The 23,345-nt window shown below is 44.3% G+C and overlaps 2 protein-coding genes across 11 annotated transcripts in view; one reads left to right on the forward strand and one right to left on the reverse strand.

Moving 5' to 3' along the window:
• The first annotated feature begins 3 nt into the window (after nt 1–3).
• MYO19 (myosin XIX) overlaps nt 4–23,345 on the forward strand; it is a 28,496-nt gene continuing 5,154 nt past the window's right edge. For 2 of the 10 annotated variants that reach the window (XR_012838420.1, XM_075771669.1), the window contains exons 1-20: nt 4–322; nt 7,679–7,856; nt 10,983–11,122; nt 11,867–12,015; nt 12,248–12,361; nt 13,145–13,277; nt 13,500–13,569; nt 13,911–14,013; nt 14,214–14,310; nt 14,807–14,883; nt 15,255–15,345; nt 16,408–16,579; nt 16,922–16,995; nt 17,090–17,211; nt 18,975–19,088; nt 19,489–19,665; nt 20,541–20,687; nt 21,167–21,274; nt 22,142–22,212; nt 23,140–23,249. Coding sequence is in view for 9 of the 10 variants with exons in the window: in XM_075771669.1 (XP_075627784.1) it covers nt 4–322; nt 7,679–7,856; nt 10,983–11,122; nt 11,867–12,015; nt 12,248–12,361; nt 13,145–13,277; nt 13,500–13,569; nt 13,911–14,013; nt 14,214–14,310; nt 14,807–14,883; nt 15,255–15,345; nt 16,408–16,579; nt 16,922–16,995; nt 17,090–17,211; nt 18,975–19,088; nt 19,489–19,665; nt 20,541–20,687; nt 21,167–21,274; nt 22,142–22,212; nt 23,140–23,249 (2,566 nt within the window). In the remaining variant the exon portion in view is untranslated. Of the gene's footprint in view, nt 323–621; nt 938–7,678; nt 7,857–10,188; nt 11,123–11,866; nt 12,016–12,247; nt 12,362–13,144; nt 13,278–13,499; nt 13,570–13,910; nt 14,014–14,213; nt 14,311–14,806; nt 14,884–15,254; nt 15,346–16,407; nt 16,580–16,921; nt 16,996–17,089; nt 17,212–18,974; nt 19,089–19,488; nt 19,666–20,540; nt 20,688–21,166; nt 21,275–22,141; nt 22,213–23,139; nt 23,250–23,345 lie in introns of those variants that run through there. The other 8 variants (XM_075771672.1, XM_075771670.1, XM_075771676.1 and 5 more) reach the window with 8 other exon arrangements.
• On the reverse strand, nt 5,145–7,487 carry PIGW (phosphatidylinositol glycan anchor biosynthesis class W). The gene is made up of 2 exons (XM_010305815.2): nt 7,371–7,487; nt 5,145–6,684 (listed from the first exon to the last, which is right to left on the reverse strand). Exon 2 carries the CDS (start codon nt 6,668–6,670, stop codon nt 5,150–5,152), a length of 1,521 nt encoding a protein of 506 aa, XP_010304117.2. The 5' UTR covers nt 6,671–6,684; nt 7,371–7,487; the 3' UTR covers nt 5,145–5,149.

The following is a 23,345-nucleotide window of genomic DNA, read 5'->3' on the forward strand; positions in this document are numbered from 1 at the left end:
GGGATGGAGCCCGCCGCGCTGCAGGCCACCCTCCCCGCCCCCCCAGACAGGCCGGCGGGGGACCCGCCCAGCCCGGAGCGGGGTTTGCAGCAGGCTCCCCGGCCGCCTCCGTCCCGCCCCACGGCGGCCGGGGAAAAAGAGGAGCAGCGGCGGGGCGAGGGGGCGCCTCCACCTGCGAAGCGGGGCTGCCTCTGCCCCCGGGAGACCTGCTGCCGGGCCGCACCCCGCAGCCGCGGGAGGGGACCCGCCGCTCTCCCGCTCCGCAGCTCCAGCCCGGGATCATCACCGCCACCGCCTGCGGGCCCGCCGCTACCTTCCCCAGGTGGGCTGCAGCCCCGGCGGCGCGGTGGGCAGACCCACCCCTCTCCTCCCTGTCCTCGTCCGGCCTTTAGCTGACACGGCTCCTCGCCCGGGGCTGGCGGTGGCGGGGAGGCAGCCCCGAACGGAGAGGCAGCCGGCGGGCCGGCTCCCGGCCTCCTTCCCCTCCCGCCTACCCCTCAGCCCCACCGGGGCCCTTGCCCTGCGGCCCACCGGCCGCCTCGTTCCCCCCCTCCCCCTCGGGCTTTTACCGGCTCCTCCGCGAGTCGGCGGCCCGGGCGCACTGACAGGCGGGCGGACACCCCAGACTCCGCCACAGAGCCGCCTTCTTCCTCTCCCCCTCCCCGGGCCCTCCCCACAGGCGGTGGCCCCGGCCCCGGGCCGCCCCGCCCTCCTCTCGCGAGAGACCGCAGCCCCGCCGCTCCCCCCCGGGCCGCGGCCCCGCCTCGCCGCCCCCGGGCCTGGCCGCAGGAGGCGCCCGCTCACCCGTTACCTCCCGCCCCGCGGGCTCGGCCGCACGAGGAGCTGTGTGGCGGCTCCTGTCACGAACGGCCGGAGCGGGGCGTTTGACCTCGAGTCCGGGGGGGTCGGGGGCCAACGCGCCGGGCGGGAGGCTGAGGTAGGGGGGCGCCCGCAGCGGCCTCGGGGGGGCCTGAGGGTGGGGGCACGTTAAAGGCCTGGTCCCGCGGGCGGGGGGAGCCGGGCGCGGGGCCTCCTCGGGCCTTCCCCTCCCGTCAGGCGGCCGCTGCCGTCGCCTTCCCGCCCCGCGGCGGTGAGGATCCGGCGGGACACGGGGAGGCCTGTGCCCGGAGTCCCGCCCTGGAAAGGCGCCGTGGCGGGATATAAGGTACCAGCCCCAGAGCGGTTTGCGAGCTGCCCCCCGCTGAGGTGCGGGCGGTGGGAGTGAGTGAAGGGGAGCAGGTGAGGGTAAACCCAGAGTGTTGGCAGAATGAAAACCCACCGCTGTCTCGAGTGGGACAGGGCCACAGCGTATCGGGGCCCGTGTGTGGAAACGGCCTCGGCGCAGGTGTTCCTGCAGACACAGCCGAGCGCGGACCGATGGGGAGCATAAGCCAACAAAAATGCATCAAACGCCTGCGCCTCAGACACAGCCCAAACATCAAAGTGCAGCCTCAGATTTCCCTGCCCTGATTACATGCCAGATAGGCAAGCTTTAATTGGACTTACGGTCTCTAACTTCAGGCTGTCAGCTTCTGCAGCACCCTAGTGCAGCCAACTAGAAATCCTGTGGCTGCTTAATTTAGGCAGCAAAAAACCCCCCCATAGCCTTCCTTGAACTATTAAATAATACAGTTGATCTGTTCATTCTTGTTATTTATGTATATAGATACTAAGGTCCTCACAAGAAAACGCAGGGGAGGCAATTAGGGAGCAGGATTTTTTTTCTTGTTTTTGCATAAAAAACATCTTTAGTGGAGGAGTTAATTTACTTGAACTCATTATGCAAGATCTCTAACGGAAACATTATGCAGAGTCACATCGCTGCACAGTTTGCAGTTTGTGTATTTTCATGGTTTTCTTCAGCAAAAAAGAAAGCTGGCATCTTGTAAGGAGGGATAGTTTCTCGCATTAGAGAATCACGAGCACACCAGACTGTGATGAGCAAACGCCTTTGCAGGGTCCATTCAGATGTGGGCTCCTGTGTCACTTCTGCCCTTCTGCTCCCAGAGCACGGTTGGATCACATCGACAAAATAGCAGTGCCCCAAATTTTGTATTCTCAGGGTGCACATTGATAAACTACGTATGAAAAGCACCATTACATTTCATGTAACTTTTATCCACTGAAAATGTTTCAGGTTTGGTTTTTTTTTTTTTTTTTTAAGCTGCTAGAACATGCAGCTTGCTTGTTAACTACAAAACAAGTGAAAAGACAGAGATCTCCTTCATGCTGTTCATTTGCATGCCCCATCTTCTGCCTGGAAGAAATACCTGTTCTTTAGGACATAGTGGCTTTGAAATAGGATACTGCCTGAAATCTTTGTTGTAACATTTGACTTCAAAAGGGACACTACTGGGTTGGAAAGGAAGGCATGCTAGTGAGTTGGTCCTTAAAAATAATGAAATTTGGTAAGAAACTACTAATGTTTAACAAATAACAAGGTCAAGGATGAATGTAATCAGCTGTATTCTCCCACAGAAGAATTTTCTATCCTGCAGCCCTACAAAAAGTCATTCACAATGGAATTATGGCAGCAAAGACAAAACGATGTTTTCCCAGTCCTCTGCTTTACCATTATTATTGAAGTTGATAGCATGCTATAGCTGAACTATATAGTTTGGTCTTAGTAGTTGAAATATCTTTAACTTTTACTAATTATGTAACAGCTAAATCAAAGTTCCTGATTTTTTTAAATATGTCTTTGATCTGTACAAGCTTACTGGTCTAAACGCAGCCCAACGTGAAGTGAAATGCAGTGTTCCTGTGCCTGCCAACCACGGAGCTAACAGCTGTGGAGGTGCGTGTGGAGAAAGTGTCTACAGCAGCATCGTAGCGTTAACTTCTCTCGCATCTTTTCAAACTCATTACAGTGCCGTTTGCTCGTACAGCCCCTGTGATCAAAGAACGCTTGCTTGCATTTCTTGGTTCTTTCAGAGGCATGGTTAATTATCTGTATCTATTCATAGTCTAAACATTCAGCATTAATATCTATGCTGGTCGCTTCAGGGCAGAGCTTGCCGCATTTGTTATCGACAATAAGCAATGAGAATTAATTGTCTCTTATTAATTCAGTGGTGAACAACTTACTTCGTACGGCTTTAAAAGCGGGAGACGGCCTCATGACGCGGTGGTGCGCTGTTGTTGAGAGAAGCGGGTTGTTCTCACTCTCGTTGTTACTTGTGCACCACAGTCCTCTCGGCTTTGCTGGCTCTGTTGTTGTAAATCACAGCTCCAGTCCTGGAATTGTAACAGGGCTCTGCACAGGCACAGCAGACCTCCCACGTAATTTTTGCTTCACGAAATGGAGTTGGCATCTCAATAGTTCACTGCTTGTCCAGACACAACTCCGCTTTGTCACACCCAATTAATGCCTTCATTCTGAATCACATTGATAGACTTGTGCTCACAGGCAGAACTCATTGCAGGTCTTGTGCTTCAAACATTTCAAAAATTACTATCCATGAGTAATTTTGCATAAATGCATAGTCCCATTCAATTCATGATGGAGGCCTTTTCTCCCTAGGAAGTGTTTTAAAATAAATACATACACCAGTTACCAGAAAACTGCTATAAACGGTGACAACTGTTGATGAGACATTGTTGGCAATTAATTGCAATTGTCCCCAGGATAATACAGACTGTTTTTCTTTAATTCTGAAGACTATACGGCTATAACTGGGAAGTAAACAAGCATGAAATCAGCACAGCCACAGCCTATAATCCTCAGACTTCACCTTTCCATTGGCCAGCGGCTAAGAGAACCTCATAAATTTAAGAATATTCCCCAGCATGTCTGCCTTAAGGAATCTGATTTAGAGGCTTAATGTCCATAGGTTTTATGATTCATCGCATTTGACAGACAAGGAGAAATTTGAAATATGGCCCATGTGCACTGCTGTAACTCCACTGACATTAGGCATCTATCATCATCTACTATTTGTATTCCACTTCTTAAGTATTTATATCTCCCATTATTGAATTCCTCACAAAAATCTTTACATGTATGTCTCTTCTCAACAACTTAATGAGGTCAGGAAGAACCATCACAGTTAGGAAAGTGAACAAAGAGGGTTTTCTGCTCCGGGCTTGCAGGACGACTGTGATAAAGAAACTGAGCACATCTCTTTTCAATACTCTGCTGGTACCCTGACCCACTGCGTCATGCTTTTTTCCATTTGCACACTGTTTGTTTGCTAATGAAAATTAATACAGAATGTTCCCACTTGAAGACATCTCAGCTGTCAAAATACAGTACTAAGTGAGCTGCTGTTTAAAATAATTTTATAGACAAGTAGGTGGGCCTTGAGTACTTTCAAAGTAGAGCTGAAGACTGTATTTTACAGTGTTCCTAAAGATGAGCTGTCACAATATGTTGGTATGCAGGTTGGGGGTGAATTAGTTTTGGACCTTTGTATTTTCTTACAAAAGGCTGCGCTGCTCTTATTATCTGTACCACAAATTCCAACAACCTCTTTAAGAATTCATCTGCAGTTGAGTTTTATCCCTCAGAGCATCACACTTTATCTAGGGTCTTAATTTATATTCATCAGTGAGGATGAAAATAAAATTTAGCTTTAATTCAAAGGCTAATTTAGATTTCAGTATATGATTAACATTCCACATACAATTACTGCCATCAAAGTCAAGCATATGCATAAATCTGCAGGACTAGGGCCAAAACATTTTTAAGTATCCACTTAATACATTTTATATAAAGAATTATTCTTATCTATTATTTATGCAGGGGCCTTAACTAGGTAAATCTTGACACAGCTAAGTGTCTCCCTGTATAATTACTCATTTTCTTACTTTTCATCTGGCCTCTACTCTATATATGGTTATCTAATTCTTCCAGCAGTTGGGTATGAACACCTTCACCAACTGTAAATACGTTACTCTTCTGCGTGAGTGTATATAAGAGCAGTAGGAGTGTTCAGCAAACAGTCTCAAAAACTAAGCTTTCAGGAAAATGTGTAACAACTTCAACAAGTAATAGCATCGACTGTATAATTTGGTAAAACAAACCATTAAAAAAAAGAATCAACACTAAATCATAAAAAGCTATACCAAGTTATAAATCTTTCATTAAAATAGCATCATTCAACTACAGCAAACAAAGTTCAACTAGTCCACCCAAGGCAGAGTGGAATCACCAAAACTTTAATACTATATTTTTGGCATGCAATATATACATAATTAAACAGTTTAAAAACATATACAAGTGTAGTATACATAACGTAAATGCAGCCTTGCTGTGGATTGTATCTATCAGTATATTCACAGCACCAGTCATAACATTTGCTAGCAAGAAAAACAGTAATTGATTTTTATTAATAGCACTAATCAGGCACATGTGTGGCAGCTTGCCTTCCCTTCTGATGGGCACAGCCTCCATTTCATGCTTTTTACTGGTGTTAGGGGGCTTTACAACGGTCCAGCAACAGGGCACAGTGGACCCCTTCACAAGGAGCTTTGTGAACACCAGCGTGAGATCAGTCACTACAAAACAGATCAGGAAAGTCAGACAGTGAGCAATCACCCATATGCAGTAGGATAGGTTTGCCATCCGGCGGGACACAGGGTCCGCGTACGCTTGTGACACGTGAAGAAACAGGAAGAGCGCGAGAACTGTCAGCAGTGAGAAACACACTGCTTCAACCCAGCCTTTGACTGAGCTTCTGACCTTCAGCAGACAGAGTCCCACTTGGACGCTCGCCATATATATGGCTAGATATCCAAAGAGAGAGAGCAGTCCTTCCCTGTTGGCATTTACAAAGCCAACCCTAGTATCTCTGCCATTGCTCCCATGCAAGATAAACATCTTCAGAGAAGTAGTGTTAAGAATAAGCTGATAAAGTACAGCAAGATTTATAGCAACAATCCAAGAACTATTTTTTGGAAATATGGCTAAAAGTAGAGATGCCGCAAGCCTCACAAATGCCAAGGTAAAGAAAAAATTCCAGTGCACTCCATACTCTGAAGTATGTTCATGATACTCTATAGATTTAACGCTAAGCAGTCGTCCAATGCCAAGGAAAATCAGTGGCCAAACGGAAAAGAACTGCCTGGCCAGATTGGAAAACTTTGGTTGTGTCACAAAAGACTTTTGTCTAACTTCAGGACAAACGAGAGCATTACCAAAAATAAAAGCTCCAACCCCAAAATCCATAACTCCTGTTCCATAGGTCTCGGCTTTGGCATATCGCCTCGGATATTGTGGGAAATCCACTGCTAAAATGCTGATTGATGTCAACACATTGACATAAACGCGAAACGCAGTTATTGCTGGAATGTATTCTGGATCCAAGTACGTCTCCTGGAAGTCTCTTACAATTTGCCTAAAAGGCACTCTGGTCTCCTGTTTTCTTTGGCTGTATATTTTAGAAAACACTCCGGCACAGATGGCTGCAATGATAGCTGGCATGAAAAAGATGATTGGAGACAAGACTGTACAGGAGAACAGGAGAGGAGATACTAGCACAAGGAAGTCTAGCAGCAGGCTGTATGTCCTTGAACTTAAAGGTTTCCCATAGTGCAAGTAATATAGAATCAAGAGGAGTCCTCTGCAAAGCAGGCAGAGTGGAGCTAGGGACAGGCCGAATGAAATTTCCACCAAACTAGTTCCATTTAAGTTGCTGATAAAGGCTTCTTTCAGGTGTTTTTGTGACATGCTGCTTTCTTCCTCTGAAAACACAAACGTGAACTTGAATCAGTTTTGTAAAGCAGGGCTCTTAGAACTGCATCAAAAATGAATCTTTTGTACTGGTTCATTAAAACATACGTGGATTCCAGACGTCATCTGGTTTTGAGTTACTCTTCAATTTAACGAACAGCTCTGGCCCGTGAAACCGGGCAGAAGCACAGGCACGGGCAAGGCCTGACTGAGCTCTGGCATTACAAATCCCGCTCTCTTCCAACAAGATTCTTAACATCACTTTTCCTGAAGATCTCTAAATATCAAATGCTCTGTTAAATATTCACATTGTGAATAATTTTACTGTACGTCCTGCTCTGCAGACTATACTTAGTTACATTCCCTGTAGCGTAAGCGAGACAGATACGTAAAACCGTGACCCTGATGAGGTTTCTGTTGCCCGGTCAGCAGAGAGTTGCAATAAAACCAGCAGCAAAATCCCCGCTTGCAACAGAAGTGCCCTTTTAAAAAAGTCCCGGTCCTGCAGCGATCCTTCGCAGTCAGGGGCCTGTTTCAAGAGAATATACGTTAAATGTAAAAAAGCATTAATTAGAAAGTCAAAATTGCTGGTTTGTTTGTTTAACCCGCAGCGTGGGGAGCAACAAAGGCTTTGTTAGCTAAGCGCCCTCCTCGCACAACCCGGACAGCCGTTTCCCCGTGCAGGGGCAGAGCTTACCGGTTCGGGAGCGGGGCCCACGCCCGGGGGCCCGGCCCGGCTCCAGCCGGAGGGGGATGGATGTCGCGGGGGGAACAAACCCGCATTTCAACGCTGCCGTCCCTGCAGAGGCCGAGGTGCCGGCGGGGGGGGGGGGGGGGGGAAGACAAGCCTCGGCGCACCCCGGAGCCAATTAATCTCTTGCCCTCGGCGCCCCAGGCCCCTTCCCCGTCGCACGGCGCTCTCTGGCTCTAGCGGAGCCCCCGGCGAAGGTCCCGGGCCGGGCCGGGCCGCTCCTCCGCGGCGCTTCCCCCTCGTCCCGCCTGCAGGTAAACGCCGGCCGCGCTCCCCGCCCGCACTTTCGCCAGCGCGAAGCAGCCTGCTGTTCCGCACCGCCCGATTCACCACCGGCCATTGCCGCCGCCGGCAGCCCCCGCCCCGGCTCCGCCTCCTCCGCCGGCCGCGCTGCCCGCCGCCTCGGTCCGCGCTGCCCGTCCGCTGCCCGCGGTGAGTGCGCCCTGCCCTGCCTTAGCCTTGCCTTGCCTTACCCTGCCTCCCTCTGCCCTGCCCGCCGCCCGGAGACCGCGGGGGATGGCCACGGGGGATGGCCGCGGCGCTGCCCGGAGCCCGCCCGCCTTTCAGCCCCGGGGAGGGTCCTGCCCGCAGCGGCTGCGCGTTCCGGGGGAGGCCCGGGGTCCTGTCCCCAGCACGCGTGGTCTCGCCGTGGCCCGGCGGACGGGTCCCGGGGAAGCGGACGGGCCGTTGGGAGCGGTGTGCGGGGCTGCCGGGCGACCTTGGGGCCCGGGCGAACGTGATAGCCTGTGTCCTTTGGGGAGCTGGGTTAACTGGCACGAAGATCTCCTCCGCCAGCTTTAAGCGACACCTCTCCTAGGAAAGCCTAACAGCGTAACTAGAGGGCAAAGCCTTTAAAGGCAGGGAGGGTCTTGATGATGGCTGTGTGTACCATGAGCTCCGTGCACTTCAGCTCATGGAAGACAGTAGTCTCTAAATGGTGTTTCTGTTCCAGGTAGGAATAGAATAGAATAGAATAGAATAGAATAGAATAGAATAGAATAGAATAGAATAGCAGTAATGATAGTTTCAGCTGCTGGAAGAAGACAGAATTCTTCCTGGCTCTATGACTGGAATCTCTGCGTTTATCAGAGAAATTCATAGGGTGAGCTTGACTCACCTTGGGTTGGCTCCTACTGATTTTTAGAGGAAACAGGAAGAGGACAGCAAGCAAGCGTATCTTGTTTCTGCTGCAATTCAAACCTTCTTTGAGTCACTCCTTTTCCAAAAGCACTAGCTTCTCTGACACCGTCAGACCCACAAATCTTTCCTATTTGTCCTAACAAGAGGAATTTAACAAAGCTGCAATTTCTTGCCAAGAAACCTTGCTTTATTAGTTCCAAGAGAAACAAAGCATTGTATTCCTGATGTAAGGAAAGATATATTATTCCCTCCAAATAAGCTTTATTTGCAGGGGCAAACAGAATGTCTGACTATTACTCTGATAGTGCAGGTAGGCTTTCTAGCTCCAGCGTTACCTGAGCCCCACTGGGATCAGTACTTCTGTCTGAAGCCTTTGGGCTCTGCTTATGGAAATCCCTGGAGAATGACATTTCCAGAGTTATTTTGTTCTAAATGCCTTTTTAGATTTTTTTTATTATTTTAAGTATTTTATCAGCTTGCTTTGAATGAGGTACCCTAGAGTAAAGGCCCTCTCCAGTGTTCCTGTTCATAGGGCTGGAAAAGATGCCAAAGCAGGTAAAAAGAAAGCCAGGAATTGTGTGTGCTAATTAAATTTTACTGCCAGGAAAGAATTCTTGGCTTGTTTCCATGCAGTCAGGATTAGGTAACTACTAATGTATATTCACCCCTACTTCATGAATTGACTGGACCTATTAACTCTGTGGTTTTGAGCTGTGTTACTAACACCAGGTAGTGATTTTTGTTATGCCATTGGCTTTAACGGGGCAGGTGTTAATACATGTAGCAAGCACATCCTTCAGGGTGTTTTTTCAGTAAAATGAATGGACACATGAGCTATGCAGTATAGGTATCCCAAGTGATTGTATTTTCAAATAGTGTTTTTCTTTCGGCTAAGCAATCACTGTCCCTTCTCAAATGAAGCGATGTTGAGCAGGAGTGTGCAGGGGAGCAAAAATAACCCCTTTCGCTGGTCTTGCAATATCAGCTGCACAATGGACTTAACTTGGTTGGTGCCAGCGTAATACGGCGAACACACGGGAGGGCACAGAAAGAGTGGGCAATGGGCAGAAACTCATCTGTGGAGTATTGCATAATTGTGAGTGTCTGCTCTCTGAGAAGGCAGCAAGCTTCTTAATGTTCATTCAGAGGAGAATAACAGAAATCACTTTGATGGCAATGCTTAACTGCGTCGCTAAGCTTTTTTTTCCCCCTTGCTGTGTAAAATTTTGTATTACTGGAAATGAACTACTTACGTTCTCTGCAAAAGCTAATAATGCTCCTAAATGAGTACCTTATTGTAGCTTTATTTTTCTTTAGAAATGTGTTAATGGGGTTTTGCAGTATATTTTCCCCTTTATTAATGAGCTTAGCCTATGGAGTGTGAATGCTGCTAACTAAATTTAGCGCTTTTTTGGTATAAACAAGGTGATACTGTTCATTGACTTGGTTAACTTGTAAAGAATTGCAGATTTATGATACTAAATACAAATGAGTAGGGTTACTTTGGAGCATTTTCTGTCAAGGAGAAGGGGAACAGAAAAGGAGTATCTCGAATGCAAATATCAGGACTGGCATCTTTTCCCTTCTTCGTTTTCCCTTCTAGCTTCTCTCTTCATCCCCCCAGAAATGACAAACAGGACCTGAAATCTCTCTTTTGGCTAAATTTTCCATTACGTTTGTACAACAAATGTATCCTTCCAACTAATATTGTCAAGGACATGGGAGCCCAGAGGCTAAGATTTAAATACTTCAGGTGATTCAAAGGGGACAAATCTTCACCTAATGCAGGCCAGCTCTTAGAACAGCACCGTTTCTTTCCCCCGGCTGTGATGTGCGCACTCTGCAACTTCACTCGTGGGGCCCTCAATCTCTGCTCTAAAAATAAAAATCTCTGCTAGGAAAACCACATCTGTGTAGGACCACCACAGCTTTCAGCTCTCCCTTAGCATCTGCAGCCTTCCTGCTTCCCTCTGCCCAAGGCAGTGTTTGCATTGAACACATGACAGTCATAGGCTTAGAAACACGCCACTTAAGAACATTGTGTAAGTGTGTCTGTGCTGAGCGACCTGCAAAATTGCAAGCGCCAGGTAGTGTGAGTCTAAGGACACGTTCGTTCCGAGTGCCTTTGTTTACAGCCAGAATTACCGGTGATGAATTCAGTTTACAGTGTTGTCAGCCTGCCATCTCTCATATGCTAGATGATGCCTTTCTAAAAACAGAGCACCCCATGGGAACCATTGAGGTCGGAGGAGGGCAACTGGAAGGAAGACCAGCTCAAACATACTAAGTTATGACTCCTGCTGAGACTGAATTTCTGTTACATGGAAGCAGTAGAAGAGCTGTAAACTACGGTGGATGAGGTGAAAGTCCAGCTATATATTCAGCCTTTGACTGGTGATGGTCTGACGTCCTCTCCAGGAAAATGGCCAAAAAGAAGATTGAACAGAATGACCTCAGTGAATCATTTGAAGAAGAAATTAGAGCGTTTCTCAGTGATGAAGAGAAACTGCATCTTTTTGATGACCTCACAAAAGTTAATCCGGTGACAACTACAACAGGTAAGTTGCCAGCCAGGGCAGTATCTCCTGAGGAGTTACTTTCCCTGGTGGCTACTAGTATATGGTAGTTACTGTTCTCATCACATTAATAGTATCATGAACACAGTAGTTAAAGATTCAAAGCCTATTCAAAGCCTTAGAAAGTCACTTTTGGTTTGGTTGATTTTTTTTAAAAATACTTTTATTGTAGATTTGGCCATGCTGACCTCCTATCAAGCTCTGCATGCAAAGCTCACATTTGTATTGTTGGTTCAGGTAGCCAGGGTGTGGTTGAGACTTAATGCTATCGAAGGACTCCTGCATGACCTTGTGATTGCAGTTTGGTGTTATATGAACATACCAGAAAATGAGGCTCTGACTTAGAGTCAAAATATATCCATGGAATTGGTTTTGAAAAGTAAATTCCTCACTCGACTTTTAAAGATGATCCTGTTAAGAGAAACTAAGGCCTGTTCCTAGTGCAGATGGGGAATTCTTGGCTCTGTTCTGCAAGTGAACAGATTTGCTTTCTAGGACTATGTGAAACGTCATAAAAGCACAGGATTTATTGAATGGAATAGTTAGAATGTTTAAAAATAAGGGCAATTTGTGAAGACGTTATTACGTATATTAGACCTATATCACTCTCTTGATCACCTCACTCCCTATTAAACCTAATAGGTAACATATCTGAAGATTTTTGTTACAAACAGGAAGAGTCAAATACACTTTTCAGAAGATGCTAACAGAAGTTGTATCTTTCAGTTCTGAAATGTCTTCAAGCAAGATATACAGTCAACTTGTTTTATACAAATGCTGGCTGCAGCCTGGTGGCTTTAAATCCATTTCAGCCTATCTCCTGCCTCTATTCACCTGAGCTAATGAGAGAGTACCATGTTGCACTTCGTCCTCAGGTAATCCTTATATTTGAAATAACTGTCCTTCCGCAGAAGCCAGATTTCAAGTTCTTCAAAATCTATATAAGAAAAATAATCCTAAAGGATAAACCCCATTTCTAGTGAAATAAGAGTTCTGTTAAAAGAGCAGTACTGCTTTCAGATAAATGTGAGAAGACCTTTGCTGTCCATTGCTGCTGAACTTTGTAATTACTGTTCTCTAAATATGAATATTCTCTTTTACTGCCAGGATTTAAAACCTCACATCTTTGCAGTGGCTGAACAAACCTACAGAAACGTCCAAAGTCAGATAGACCCCATAAACCAGTCTATAATTGTTAGTGGAGAAAGTGGTGCTGGGAAGGTAAGGAGATTTTTTTATGACATCATTGTTCTTAAGTTTTGAGATTTGCTAGTGATTTTTAGTGCATAGTATTTCAATGCATAAGCAAAGACAAAGAAAAATATTCTGACAGAGCACGTATCCAGTTTGCTTTAGCACGACTCTCTTGAAATATACCTGAAGCATTAAGTGATTGCTGCAGTCAAACAGACTCTACTAAATATAGCTGCTCTTTAGGTGACATCTGTAATTTGGGGGAGGGCTAGATTTGAATCATTCAACAGGAATTGCACCTGAGTTAATGTCTCAGCCTAATCTGTTAGGCAGCTAGTCTGGGTCTCAGCAACCCCTGCGTAGAGACTCAGAATAAGCGGAAGAGTTCAGATCCTATTCGAGGCCCTTCTGTAATGGTCCATCCCTATTCAGCAAGATACTGAGGATATTTTTAAGCCTAAGAACAAAATGATTTGCTGAGCGTTAATGACTCAAAAGTCCATTTACATTCAATCCATCTTAAGACACTAGCTGTTAATTCTAGCTGAGCTTCCAGATGGTTACATCTTGGTAAGACTGCATTCAGCAAAGCGCTCTGACTCCAATAGCATTTAAATGTGTGTCTGTTGCACGTAAGCATATGCACAAAAAGTTTCCGCTGAACTAGAGCCATAAACCTGACACAATTACTCTCTTTAGCATCATCGCCAGCTGCATACTGTGTTTTCAGAAGCTAGCCCTGTTTCACTAACTGACATAACTAATAATGTAGTAAAAACAAAGGCCTATTGTCAAGCCTCTCTTTTGCAGACCTGGACATCTCGCTGCCTTATGAAATTTTATGCTTCTGTTGCTGCGTCAGTTATCTCTCCAAAAGGCAATGAAACTGTGGAAAGGATAGAGAAGAGAGTGTTGGATTCCAACCCTGTCATGGAAGCATTTGGTAAATGAATAGCAAAAATAAATAGGAAAAAGTAGTGGCCACTGTGGGAATTTGCTTTGTTAATACACAAGTCCAAGCTAGCTCTTGGTCCTCTCCTTAAAAGACAAACTCTTCAAATACTGGAGCTATATACAAATCAAATCACCCTTAATATCTGCATGTCCTACATGGAAAAGTGGAACCACTCTGATTATGCTGTATCTGTCACTGGCAATTTCACAGGAAATGCATGTACCCTGCGGAATAACAACAGTAGCCGTTTTGGAAAATATATCCAGCTTCAGTTAGACAGGTAATAATTACTGTGTAAAAACCTTATCTATTGTCTTCTTCTAAGTCTTTATCAACCTATTTCTGAAGTCTGCCATAGAATATTTTATCTGTCTTTAGAACGTATTATTATTGTATCTTTTTCTTTTTCTGCAAACTCTCACCCTGATCTCTGAAAGAGAACAATAGAAAAACAGAGAAGCAGTTAAGAACTCTCAATAAAATATTACATTAATAACAAAACTGAAAGTGAACTGCAAAGTATTCATAGTCCGTTGGTATCATAACAACACAACACCTATCAGATTCTGAGAGGAAGTTTTGTTGAAATCTTTGCTTTTTTTTTTTTTTTCCCTGCTCTAGATTTCACCATCTGAGTAGTGCTTCCATTCAGACTTTCCTTTTGGAGAAGACCAGAGTTGCCTATCAGGCCCCCAATGAAAGAAACTTTCATATTTTTTATCAGGTTTGCTTTCAGTTAATTTTGCTAGATATTTCTGACAGTGGGGATGAAATCACCAGATTTAGCATAGTTGCAACTTTTATTATTCTTCTGTCTGCCATGCTTCCAAATTAAATCATGCTCCCAGTGCATTAACCTTCATTGTCCGTGAGATGTAAATACCAAGGGCAGAATTCAGTCATTACCTTGTTTTCTGTCTCCAGATCACAAAAGGTGCCACTGCAGAGGAGAGGCTGGAATGGAACCTTCCAGAAGGGGCTGACTACTGCTGGCTGCCAAATTCTGAAAGGAACTTAGATGGTAAAGATTAGTTTCACAGACTAATAACACTTCTAACAGCTGTAACTTTAAAGGCAGGCAGGCAAAAATGCATCTGCCCTATTAAACCCCATGATCCAGGTTGGTCAGCCAACAGCTGACATTTTGCAAAGCCAGCTGCATTAATGCGATTCTTTTTAAGTTTCAGTTTGCACTCTTAAGAGTTCACCTGCCTTAAAACAGCAGTCTCTGGCCTAGCGAATTTGCATCTTTCTGTGGCTGTGTTTAGAAACTGTCTCGTCTTTGGATGTGCTTTGGCAACCTGCTGCCTAACTTCAGAGCCCTGCAGAGTCAGTATTAAGTCAATTATTTGGTTCTCCAACTTCTACTCTGGGATGTACCAAGAGAGCATCTGGCTTCCTTGATCTCCTTTGACAATTCCAGCTAAATTGGAATTCCAGCTAAATTGTAGTGTGTTCTGCTTGCCCATGTTTGTGTGCGTGGCTTTCTTTTAAATAGCACCTGTTTGGCTTTTCAGAGGACTGCTTCGAGGTGACCAGAGATGCAATGTTTCACTTGGGCATTGACCGCTCCACGCAGAACAATATTTTCAAGGTCAGGTACAACACATGGTCACCATGAGGCTCCTCCTGATGTTTGGAATGTCTTTTTAGCGTAGGATTTCTGGAGAAGTAAATCTGTATCAACATACAGATCACGGGTTGTTTGGTACTCCTGACTGCAGCTACACATTAGGTTGCATAACCAAATACTAGTTCTTAACTAAAAGCCTCCACCTGTGAACTTGTTTTCCTTCAGTAATTGCAGCATTAGGAATTAGCGTAGAAGCTTGGAATCCACTAGCTTTTTTTTGTGCAGAAATGTTTTGACTTGTCCTGTTCTGTGGCTAAGGGAAAGCTGAGGACGCTGCCTTGGTGGCGAGGGGAGCTCTGTTTTACAAAACTGAATGATTGATTATATTTCAGGTTTTGTCAGGCCTTCTCCATCTTGGGAATGTTCAATTCTCTAATCCAGTGGATGAATCTCAGCCTTGTGAACTAGAAGACAAAGCCAAAGGTGAGGCAACAAGCATGCTGTGCTCCAGAGAGTCTCGTTATCTTAGTGCAGATGCCTAATAGAAAGGATTACTACGCTCTTCTGCTTGATAGGAAACTATGAAGGTCATGGACAGACCAAAATTTAAGCATATTTTTGTTTGGTACTTCACGGTTTCAACGTACTGAACAAACAAAAACCTAATGCTCCCCTGCTCTGAGAGATAATATCCTTCCGTTACAGGTCAAGGCAACTGCACCGTTAGACAGTCATTTCAGAAGGATTAGTGGCAGAACTGTTACTCTTGATTGTAATCTTATGCTGACATCACAAGACTTCCAGAAATTTGACCCAGAGTGGAGAGCAGGCCTTTTAAAATTAAAGCTTTGAAGTTTTGATGATAAAGACTAAAACTCCACTTTAGTAACAGCAAATCTGTTAAACTGCAGCGCAGAACATAGGTTGTTCTGCATGTCTTTAGGAGGCTTATGGATCTAGTTTTCCTCCAGAATTACAACACTCTCCTGAATAGTGAAGTTTCCTACTGTTATTTCACATGCTCTGAAGTCACGCTGCTTAATAGTCAAATAGTTTTGCATACAGTTCAGGTTAGAAAGATCTTAAATGCTTCATTAGCAAATACTCATTCTTCTAATGAAGGGATTCCATTTCCTTACTATCCCAAAAATTGATGTTTTTTTCCTGGTCATGGCTGTTTGATGTTCTCTATCTGGATTTAGAGGTCTCTGCTCAAAAAAAGGTGAAAAACAAAGACATACCTAGAGACTACTCTCTAAAATGTCTAGTTCAGCATGACAAAATTAAGACTTTTTTGATATTGTTTCATTTGAAATATAGTACCTGCAATTCTAGGGGTACTGTATACCCAAATTAAGAGACTGGTCTTGCAAAACTTTCTCCCAAGTTTGGGTAAAAAGATCCAAAATCCATATTTAAGTTGGTGAGTTTACAGAAGTGTCATTTTTCTATACTATCTCTAGACTTTCCACAACTTTAAAGGGGCTGCATTCATTTGACACTCCAGATAACCTTGCAATGTTGGGGGTTTTTTTCCTGAACAAGATTTTGCGAAGACTGCTGGAGATTTGCTGAAGATACCTGTTGAGGAACTGCTGGAATCATTAAGAATTCGAACAATAACTGCTGGAAAACAACAACAAGTCTTCAAGAAGCCATGCTCCAGAGCCGAATGCGAGACTAGGAGGGACTGCCTCGCCAAAGCGATCTATGCTAAGTAAGGACACGTAGGCAAGGCTCTGTGCTAATCCGTATAACTTTTGTGAGTGAATACGGAGGCCTGAGAGATTTACTGTCCCTGGTTTCCTCTGCTTGGACTCAATAGCAGTATAATCCTCCCTTCCCATCTCAACACACACCTTGATTCAGTTGTAGATACTGACACAGCTGCAGTATCTAATAGAGAGATCTTAGAGAACTGCTGTTTCAGGTCAGCTGGCAGCACGTCATCATTTTTTGTTTCTTTCGTGTGATACTGGTAAAAACAGCAGTAAAAGAACACTACTCTGATTGTTGTAAGCAAGTGCTTTCCAACTAATCCAGTTGTCATTGTCTGCAGGTTGTTTGAATGGCTCGTTTTGGTCATAAATGATAGCATCTATGCAGATCCATCAGTGTGGACCAGCTTCATAGGTATGGTTTATTCATCCCTGGTGTAACTGAGTAACCATAAGTCCTTCAAGCTACTTCTAGACCAAAGTGCACTGTCTTCCCATATTGCTCCTAGGTTTGTTGGATGTTTATGGTTTTGAAGCTTTCCCTGAAAACAACTTGGAACAGCTTTGTATTAACTATGCCAATGAGAAACTGCAGCAGCACTTTGTAGCACACTACCTGAAGGCACAACAGGTAACACCCCACTAAGATCAAATGTTAAGTATCTCATTTTCAAACTGCATCTTTTGTCTCTTTAATTGTATTTCTGTGCTTCTGGTCAGATTGCAACCTTCAGTTGAGTAAATAATGCCACAGAAATCAGTGGGACATAAGTAAAGATTGCTTTTCTAAAGAGGAGAGCGCGAGGCAGTTGGTGGAATGAGACAGCTTTCTTTCCTAGGGTACTGGCAATCTGTTCCCTGTTATACAGCTCCATTGGCTCTGTGGCCTGTTAAACTGTTTGCATTCCCTCAAAGAGCTGAACACTTAAAACTAAATTCTTGAGGTAACTGTAGCCTAAATTGAGATTCTCTTGGAAGCTGCTGCTTATACTTGATGAAGAGAATTAACATGGTTGTAAAGTGCCTATATGGGTGGGGAACCTCTAGATCTGAACTTAGTATGACGGCAGAGAGCCCAACAGAACCTTGTAACCTGAATGTCAATAGCACGTGATACCTGGTGGAGGTCTTCTGGTGCAGGGGAACAGCTTCATAAGCCCAGTTGTCACGCGGTACCTTTAAAGACAAAAACAGCCTGCGCATCAACCTTTATTTTTTGAATGCGGAGGAACACAAGGCACATGAGTTGTGTTGTTTCACAGTAGAGAAGGTATTTGCACCACACAAAATACAGTCAATTTGCCTAACTGGTCACACACTGCTAATTCTAGTTCTCCTCTGAATGCTCTGAAAGCTACAGAGGCCTGGACTGCTACTCTACTAGATGTACTCAAGTCCTCATTGAATCCTCCACATGACACATACATTACTGCAATGCCCTTTGCCATTAACTGGAATCTGGGAAATTGTTTTCTTTATGGCACCAGCATGATGGTACCTTCTGCCTCACAGCATAGTTATGTCATTTTATTCAGGAGAGAAGTATCTTTTTGACCATAATTTGTGCTTTCATATGCCCAGCCCTTTTTTTTTTATTTTTTTACCTGCCTGCCCTCATCAGTGTGCCAGGGGTTAATGGTCAGTGATGATGGAAACCAAGTTCAAGCACACAAATGCTTCCCTTGACACTGATTCTTGACCTGTGTTTATAGTACCCCTCCCAATTACTGCCTGCCCTCTTACCTCCCTTGATCTGGCTGTGTCCCAAACCACTTAAACGCCATTAGTGGCCGTGCTGAGCAAGCTTTTGGCAGGAGACTTTTAAAATAACTGGCCGAAGCTTGTGCTTGTTAAACATTCCTGACAGTTTGTTCTGTAATTCAGCATAAATACCGTACAAATTAGAAAACAGTATCTTTCTCCATTTCCTTTTGGATCAGGCTTTGTTTTAAATGGAGCCCAGTTAGTAAAGTCTGGCACACAGTGGTTGGTTTAGGGCTGTGTCCCAATCTAAGGAAGGAGTTCGGTGTGTTCCTTGCCCTTCAGGGCAAAACCCAGTACAGCCAGGAGAGGCTTAGTGTGACTGTAGTCTCTGTTTACTCTGTAAAGCAGCCTCGCAGCCCTCTGATAAATCTGTGAGGCTCCCAAATACTTAAACAAATTGTTCCAGCAGGATCTGCTGCTACATACTCAGAAGCTACCTGGGGTAGAATATCCTCATTTGTTTTTGTTTTTTTTTCCTCCCTTCAAGATTGCCATTGAACCTGAGTTGAGTTTTGGATGAGCAGGCTGAGCCTGGGATTAACTTGTTAAACAGTAACTGCAGAAAGGCATGCAGTTATTTGAGCTCTAGTGCCCTCTGCTGCAGAATAACCGCTTTCTCTCTTAATTCAGGAAGAATATGCAGCTGAAGGCCTACAGTGGTCTTTCATAAACTACCAGGATAACCAGAACTGCCTTGATCTGATAGAGGGCAATCCTCTCAGCATTTTTTCTTTGCTGAATGAGGTAAGTGTGGACTTAAACCCTTAAGGCTTTTGGCTTAGTTACCTGCCTTCCGTCCCATGCCACCAAAGAAAACACAAATGCTAAATTAGTAGGAAACCTGTCGGCCATAAAGTTTCTGCTGAGCTTATTTTTCAGAACAATCACGACACTGCTTCTTCCTATTCCAAGTCGTCTTTTTTTCCTCTGATTCAGGATGTTCTGATTCAAATATGAAGCCTCAATTACATTTTCTGCTGGGTTCCCCCCCCCCCCCAGGATTTCATGGTTTGCATACTCAAAGTCACTCTAAAATGAGCACGATTATAATTTAAAGTGATTTAGCTTTTAAAGACAGTTCTTTATGACAAGTAAGAGATGCTGCAATTTTGTCTTATTTATTTGTCTTATTTATTTTATGCAGGAGTGCCGTCTGAATAGATCCTCCAACACTGACCTGTTTCAAACTCGGATTGAGAAAGCTTTGTCTAATAATCAATGTTTAAGTCGAAACAAGTTTAGTAAGAAGCCTAACTTTATTATTTCACATTATGCTGGCAAAGTCTGCTATCAGCTGACAGCAATGGTGGAGAAAAATAAGGTAGGTGTTTGCAGAAAGAGCTGTTTTAAAAAAAACAACAGACAACAAACCCAAAAAAATCTTACAGACCAAAAGCAATTTAAACCAAAGCACCACTAACATGTATATTCAGTGATGTTTACTGGATATACATACCTTGCTCCAAATAAATCCTTCAGGCCATGTAAAACTGGGCAATGTTCTGGGTCTAATATTTAGTGAACCGTCACTGGCACGAGCAAATGCTTTGTTAGCAGACCTTTCCGCTGAGATTGTGGACCATGTATCACCAAATCAGGGCTTCTTTCATTCCTGAGACAATGCAGAAGTGTTAATGGCACCAGGGCATTTACATAACCATAAATATAGCGCTTCATTTCCCCCCCCCCCAAATCAGATAAATTTATGAGAAACAAGAGCATGGACTTGACTACTGAAAGTTCTGAAAGTACCAGGAAACTCAAGTTTTGGCCTTGCTGGGCCATCAGGGAGAAAGTGAAATAGGTGATGCAATAAAATACCATCTTTTAAGTAAAAGAAAGACTTTCTAATAGACCAGTATCTGTTGCAGACTGTCCTATGGGGATTAAACTAGTCTTAAGACTTCTAGTTCACTTAATTTCTAGTTCACAATTAAGTTGTACAACGAGAACAACGTTGGGAGCAGTCATGCACTTGACTAGGTTTGCAAAATGTTCAGCCAAACACTGTTTTCTGTCCCTGAATCTGACTGTGAATGAATGTATGTAGTCAGGTTTGAAACTGTAGCTGTGCTTAAATCAAAGTTGGCATAAGAAATACTATTCCATCTATATACATGGAATTTTAAATCATTTTCAAAGGTGTCAGGTTTCTACCTAAGTCCAAATACTAATGAGTCATGTTTGTGTTTGCAGGACCCCATTCCTCCAGAGCTGGTCCACGTTTTGCAGAATTCTAAGGACCTTTTGCTTCAAAAATTATTTCCTGTGACAGAAAGGAACGAAAATAACATCAAACCCCAGAATAGAGCAGCTGTTGTTACAGTGGTGTCAAAGTTCAAGGTACATCCTCTTCGAGTTTCTGCTTTGTACTGCTGTCTTCGTAACTAGATGAGAAAACGGTATAGTTGGACCAAGATCAGTAAATGTTATTAAAATGAAACAGCTGTAAACCAGAAATAGCTTCAGACTCCAGATATTCTCTGGGTTTTAACTCAGTCTGAGTTTACCTTTTCCTGTAACAGTTGGGCATCTGCCTTTGCCAGGCTTCTGCCTACCTGTTCCTCTGGAGGCGTTAGCTTCAACCGACGGCCCTGCTATCATTTCGGAAGCTTTCTGAATTTGCCATCAACAATTTTACAAAAGCATCCATAGAGTGGATTTTTTGCTCAAGCTGTCCTTATAGAAGAGCTCTGCTAATACTGAGTCCGTAAAGCCATCCTTGTGAAAAATGGCTTCATTGTTTTTATAGAAGACCACTGATTAGCTAAGCTACCTGTGGAGGAGGCATCCCTAATTAAACCTGTATTTGTTTTCTACAGGGTTCACTTGAACATCTCATGCAGATTTTGAATGGCACCACACCACATTACATCCGATGCATCAAGCCTAATGCTGACTGCAAAGCAATGACTTTTAAAAGAGAAGAGGTAACTTTTCAAAAGCCTTTCCTCACCGAGTCAATGAGAAGCTTCCTAGAGACACTGTGCAGGGCTTTGCACCGGGTCTCTTACGATCTTGAGTCGCTTGCAAAGCTCATTTCAAAGCACATTTTGAAATAGCTTTTTGTCCTTTGGAGCTTCCAAGATAAACATCCTGTCAGAATCACTGCTGATGCTTGTCTGAAATGGGGCTAGTAAGCACAGCAGATCTTCCAGATGCAACTTACTTGTTGCTGTATGAGAAGTTCTCTTACCAGAGCGCTCCTGGGTTATTTGGGGTGCTACCATCCCAGCCCTCCAAATAGATAAAGGTCATCTGAGTGCTCGGCAGTCCTGGTCACACAGATACCTTCATGGGGAATGCCCACAACAAAACTTTGCTTGCTCCTGGAGTCAAGTCTAGTCTAGGACAAATTATATCAACTGACAAGCATGTCTGGGAGCAAAGCAGCAGATGCTAAAGCTGTAACTAGAGAACCTCATCTGATGTAAAAACAAGCAGCTGGAGTAGTGCTGCATTCATTTTAAACACTCTTGAGGAATACCAACACTGGGTTTTCATATTCTGCTGCAGTCAGTGCAGGGTCTGTGGATACCACAAGAGAGGGCACACGAGGACTGTGTTAGCTCTGCCCTGACCCTACTCTGGGTGTTACTCAAAGCAGTAGCTTGGTGGCTGCGCAGTCCCCTTCTCCATCCTGTCCATTCATTCCCAGCTGCCAGGGTGGTGATGCACACCAGGCAAGCTCAGGTGCGGCTGCCGAGCTGACCTGCATGTCACTTGGGCTGAGCACACACAGCTTCCACAAAGGGTAAGACTAAGAGCTGCCTAAACCATCTCAATTTATGCCTCAGGTTCTCAGCCAGCTTCAGGCCTGTGGAATAGTCGAAGCCATCACCATCAGTGCAGCAGGCTTCCCTGTTAGGTAAGTCCGAATTTCTTGAGCAACATCTTCCATAATCCATTTCTATAGCAATTAGTGGCATATTAGTTACTCAGAAGAGCTTATAAGCAGGAAATCTAAATACTGCACAGTCTGTTTCAGACCAAAAAACTTTACCGATTCTTTCAAAGCTATCTGAAGAGTTCTGCTCACTGCTTGCTTTTAAGCTTATTTGAGCACCTCTCTTGGAGACAAAAATACCTGTCAAAAATTTGGACTGCTGTTCTGTGTTTTGGATAATGAAACTCTGCTCGTTCAGCAAGTCCAAAAGTGCAGTAACAGCACAACAAGCAGTGCTAGTGCAACTTGCCTTCAAGACAATTGGATTCCTAAAAATACACCAAATGCTAACAAAGTCCAGATGTGTCTGTAACACACCCCTGGTCTGAGAGCTCACTGTACCTTTCCGGTCTGAGAAGCTGGGGAAGAGATATTTTGATGTGGACTGCCACGTACTAAAACTTTCTGAACAAATGTGCCTTCACAGTAACCTTTTCAGCAATTAAATTACAAATGGCATTCATCTAAGCATAGTCATCTCAAAGTCGAGCATCTCATCACAGCCAGTCACCTTGCTGGGCGTTCTTGACCACCTTCAGAGGATGGAGGGAACAAGGCCTGAGCATCACGTTTTTGACAGCTCAGCATTGATGGAGTGAAGCTCACAGTTATCATAAACAAGCACAATTCCTGCCCAGTCTTTGTTATGGGCAAAAGTCACTGTTATTGGGCAACAGGCAGTCTCCAAAATTTCTTCATGAAGTCTGTTGCTGAATAGGCATCAGTCTATTTGCATTCCATGTGCTAGATCTTTGAAGCCATTCTGCAATTTTTCCCCCTCAAAGGATAAGTTATTTACCATATAGTAAATTATACCTGCCTAGAATTAACTGTACGTTTGTCTACCAGGATCCCTTTCCAAAGCTTCACTGAGCGCTATGAAATACTGAGAAAATCATGTGGGTCCAAAAAAAACAGAGCATGTGATAAAAGCAAATATCATACTGCTGAGAAAAAAGGTACGTTTCTTTCGATAATCCCTCTGCTGTCAAGAAAAATTATCACTGCACCAATGTGGTATCGCATAGATCAGACACAATTACTGTATTCAGCAC

This window comes from Balearica regulorum, chromosome 19, assembly GCF_011004875.1.
Source record: "Balearica regulorum gibbericeps isolate bBalReg1 chromosome 19, bBalReg1.pri, whole genome shotgun sequence".
NCBI lineage: Eukaryota > Metazoa > Chordata > Aves > Gruiformes > Gruidae > Balearica > Balearica regulorum.

What these genes read in the sequence shown, in the direction of transcription:
- PIGW (XM_010305815.2), bottom strand. Translation starts at nt 6,670, where the DNA reads ATGTCACAAAAACACCTGAAAGAAGCCTTTATCAGCAACTTAAATGGA.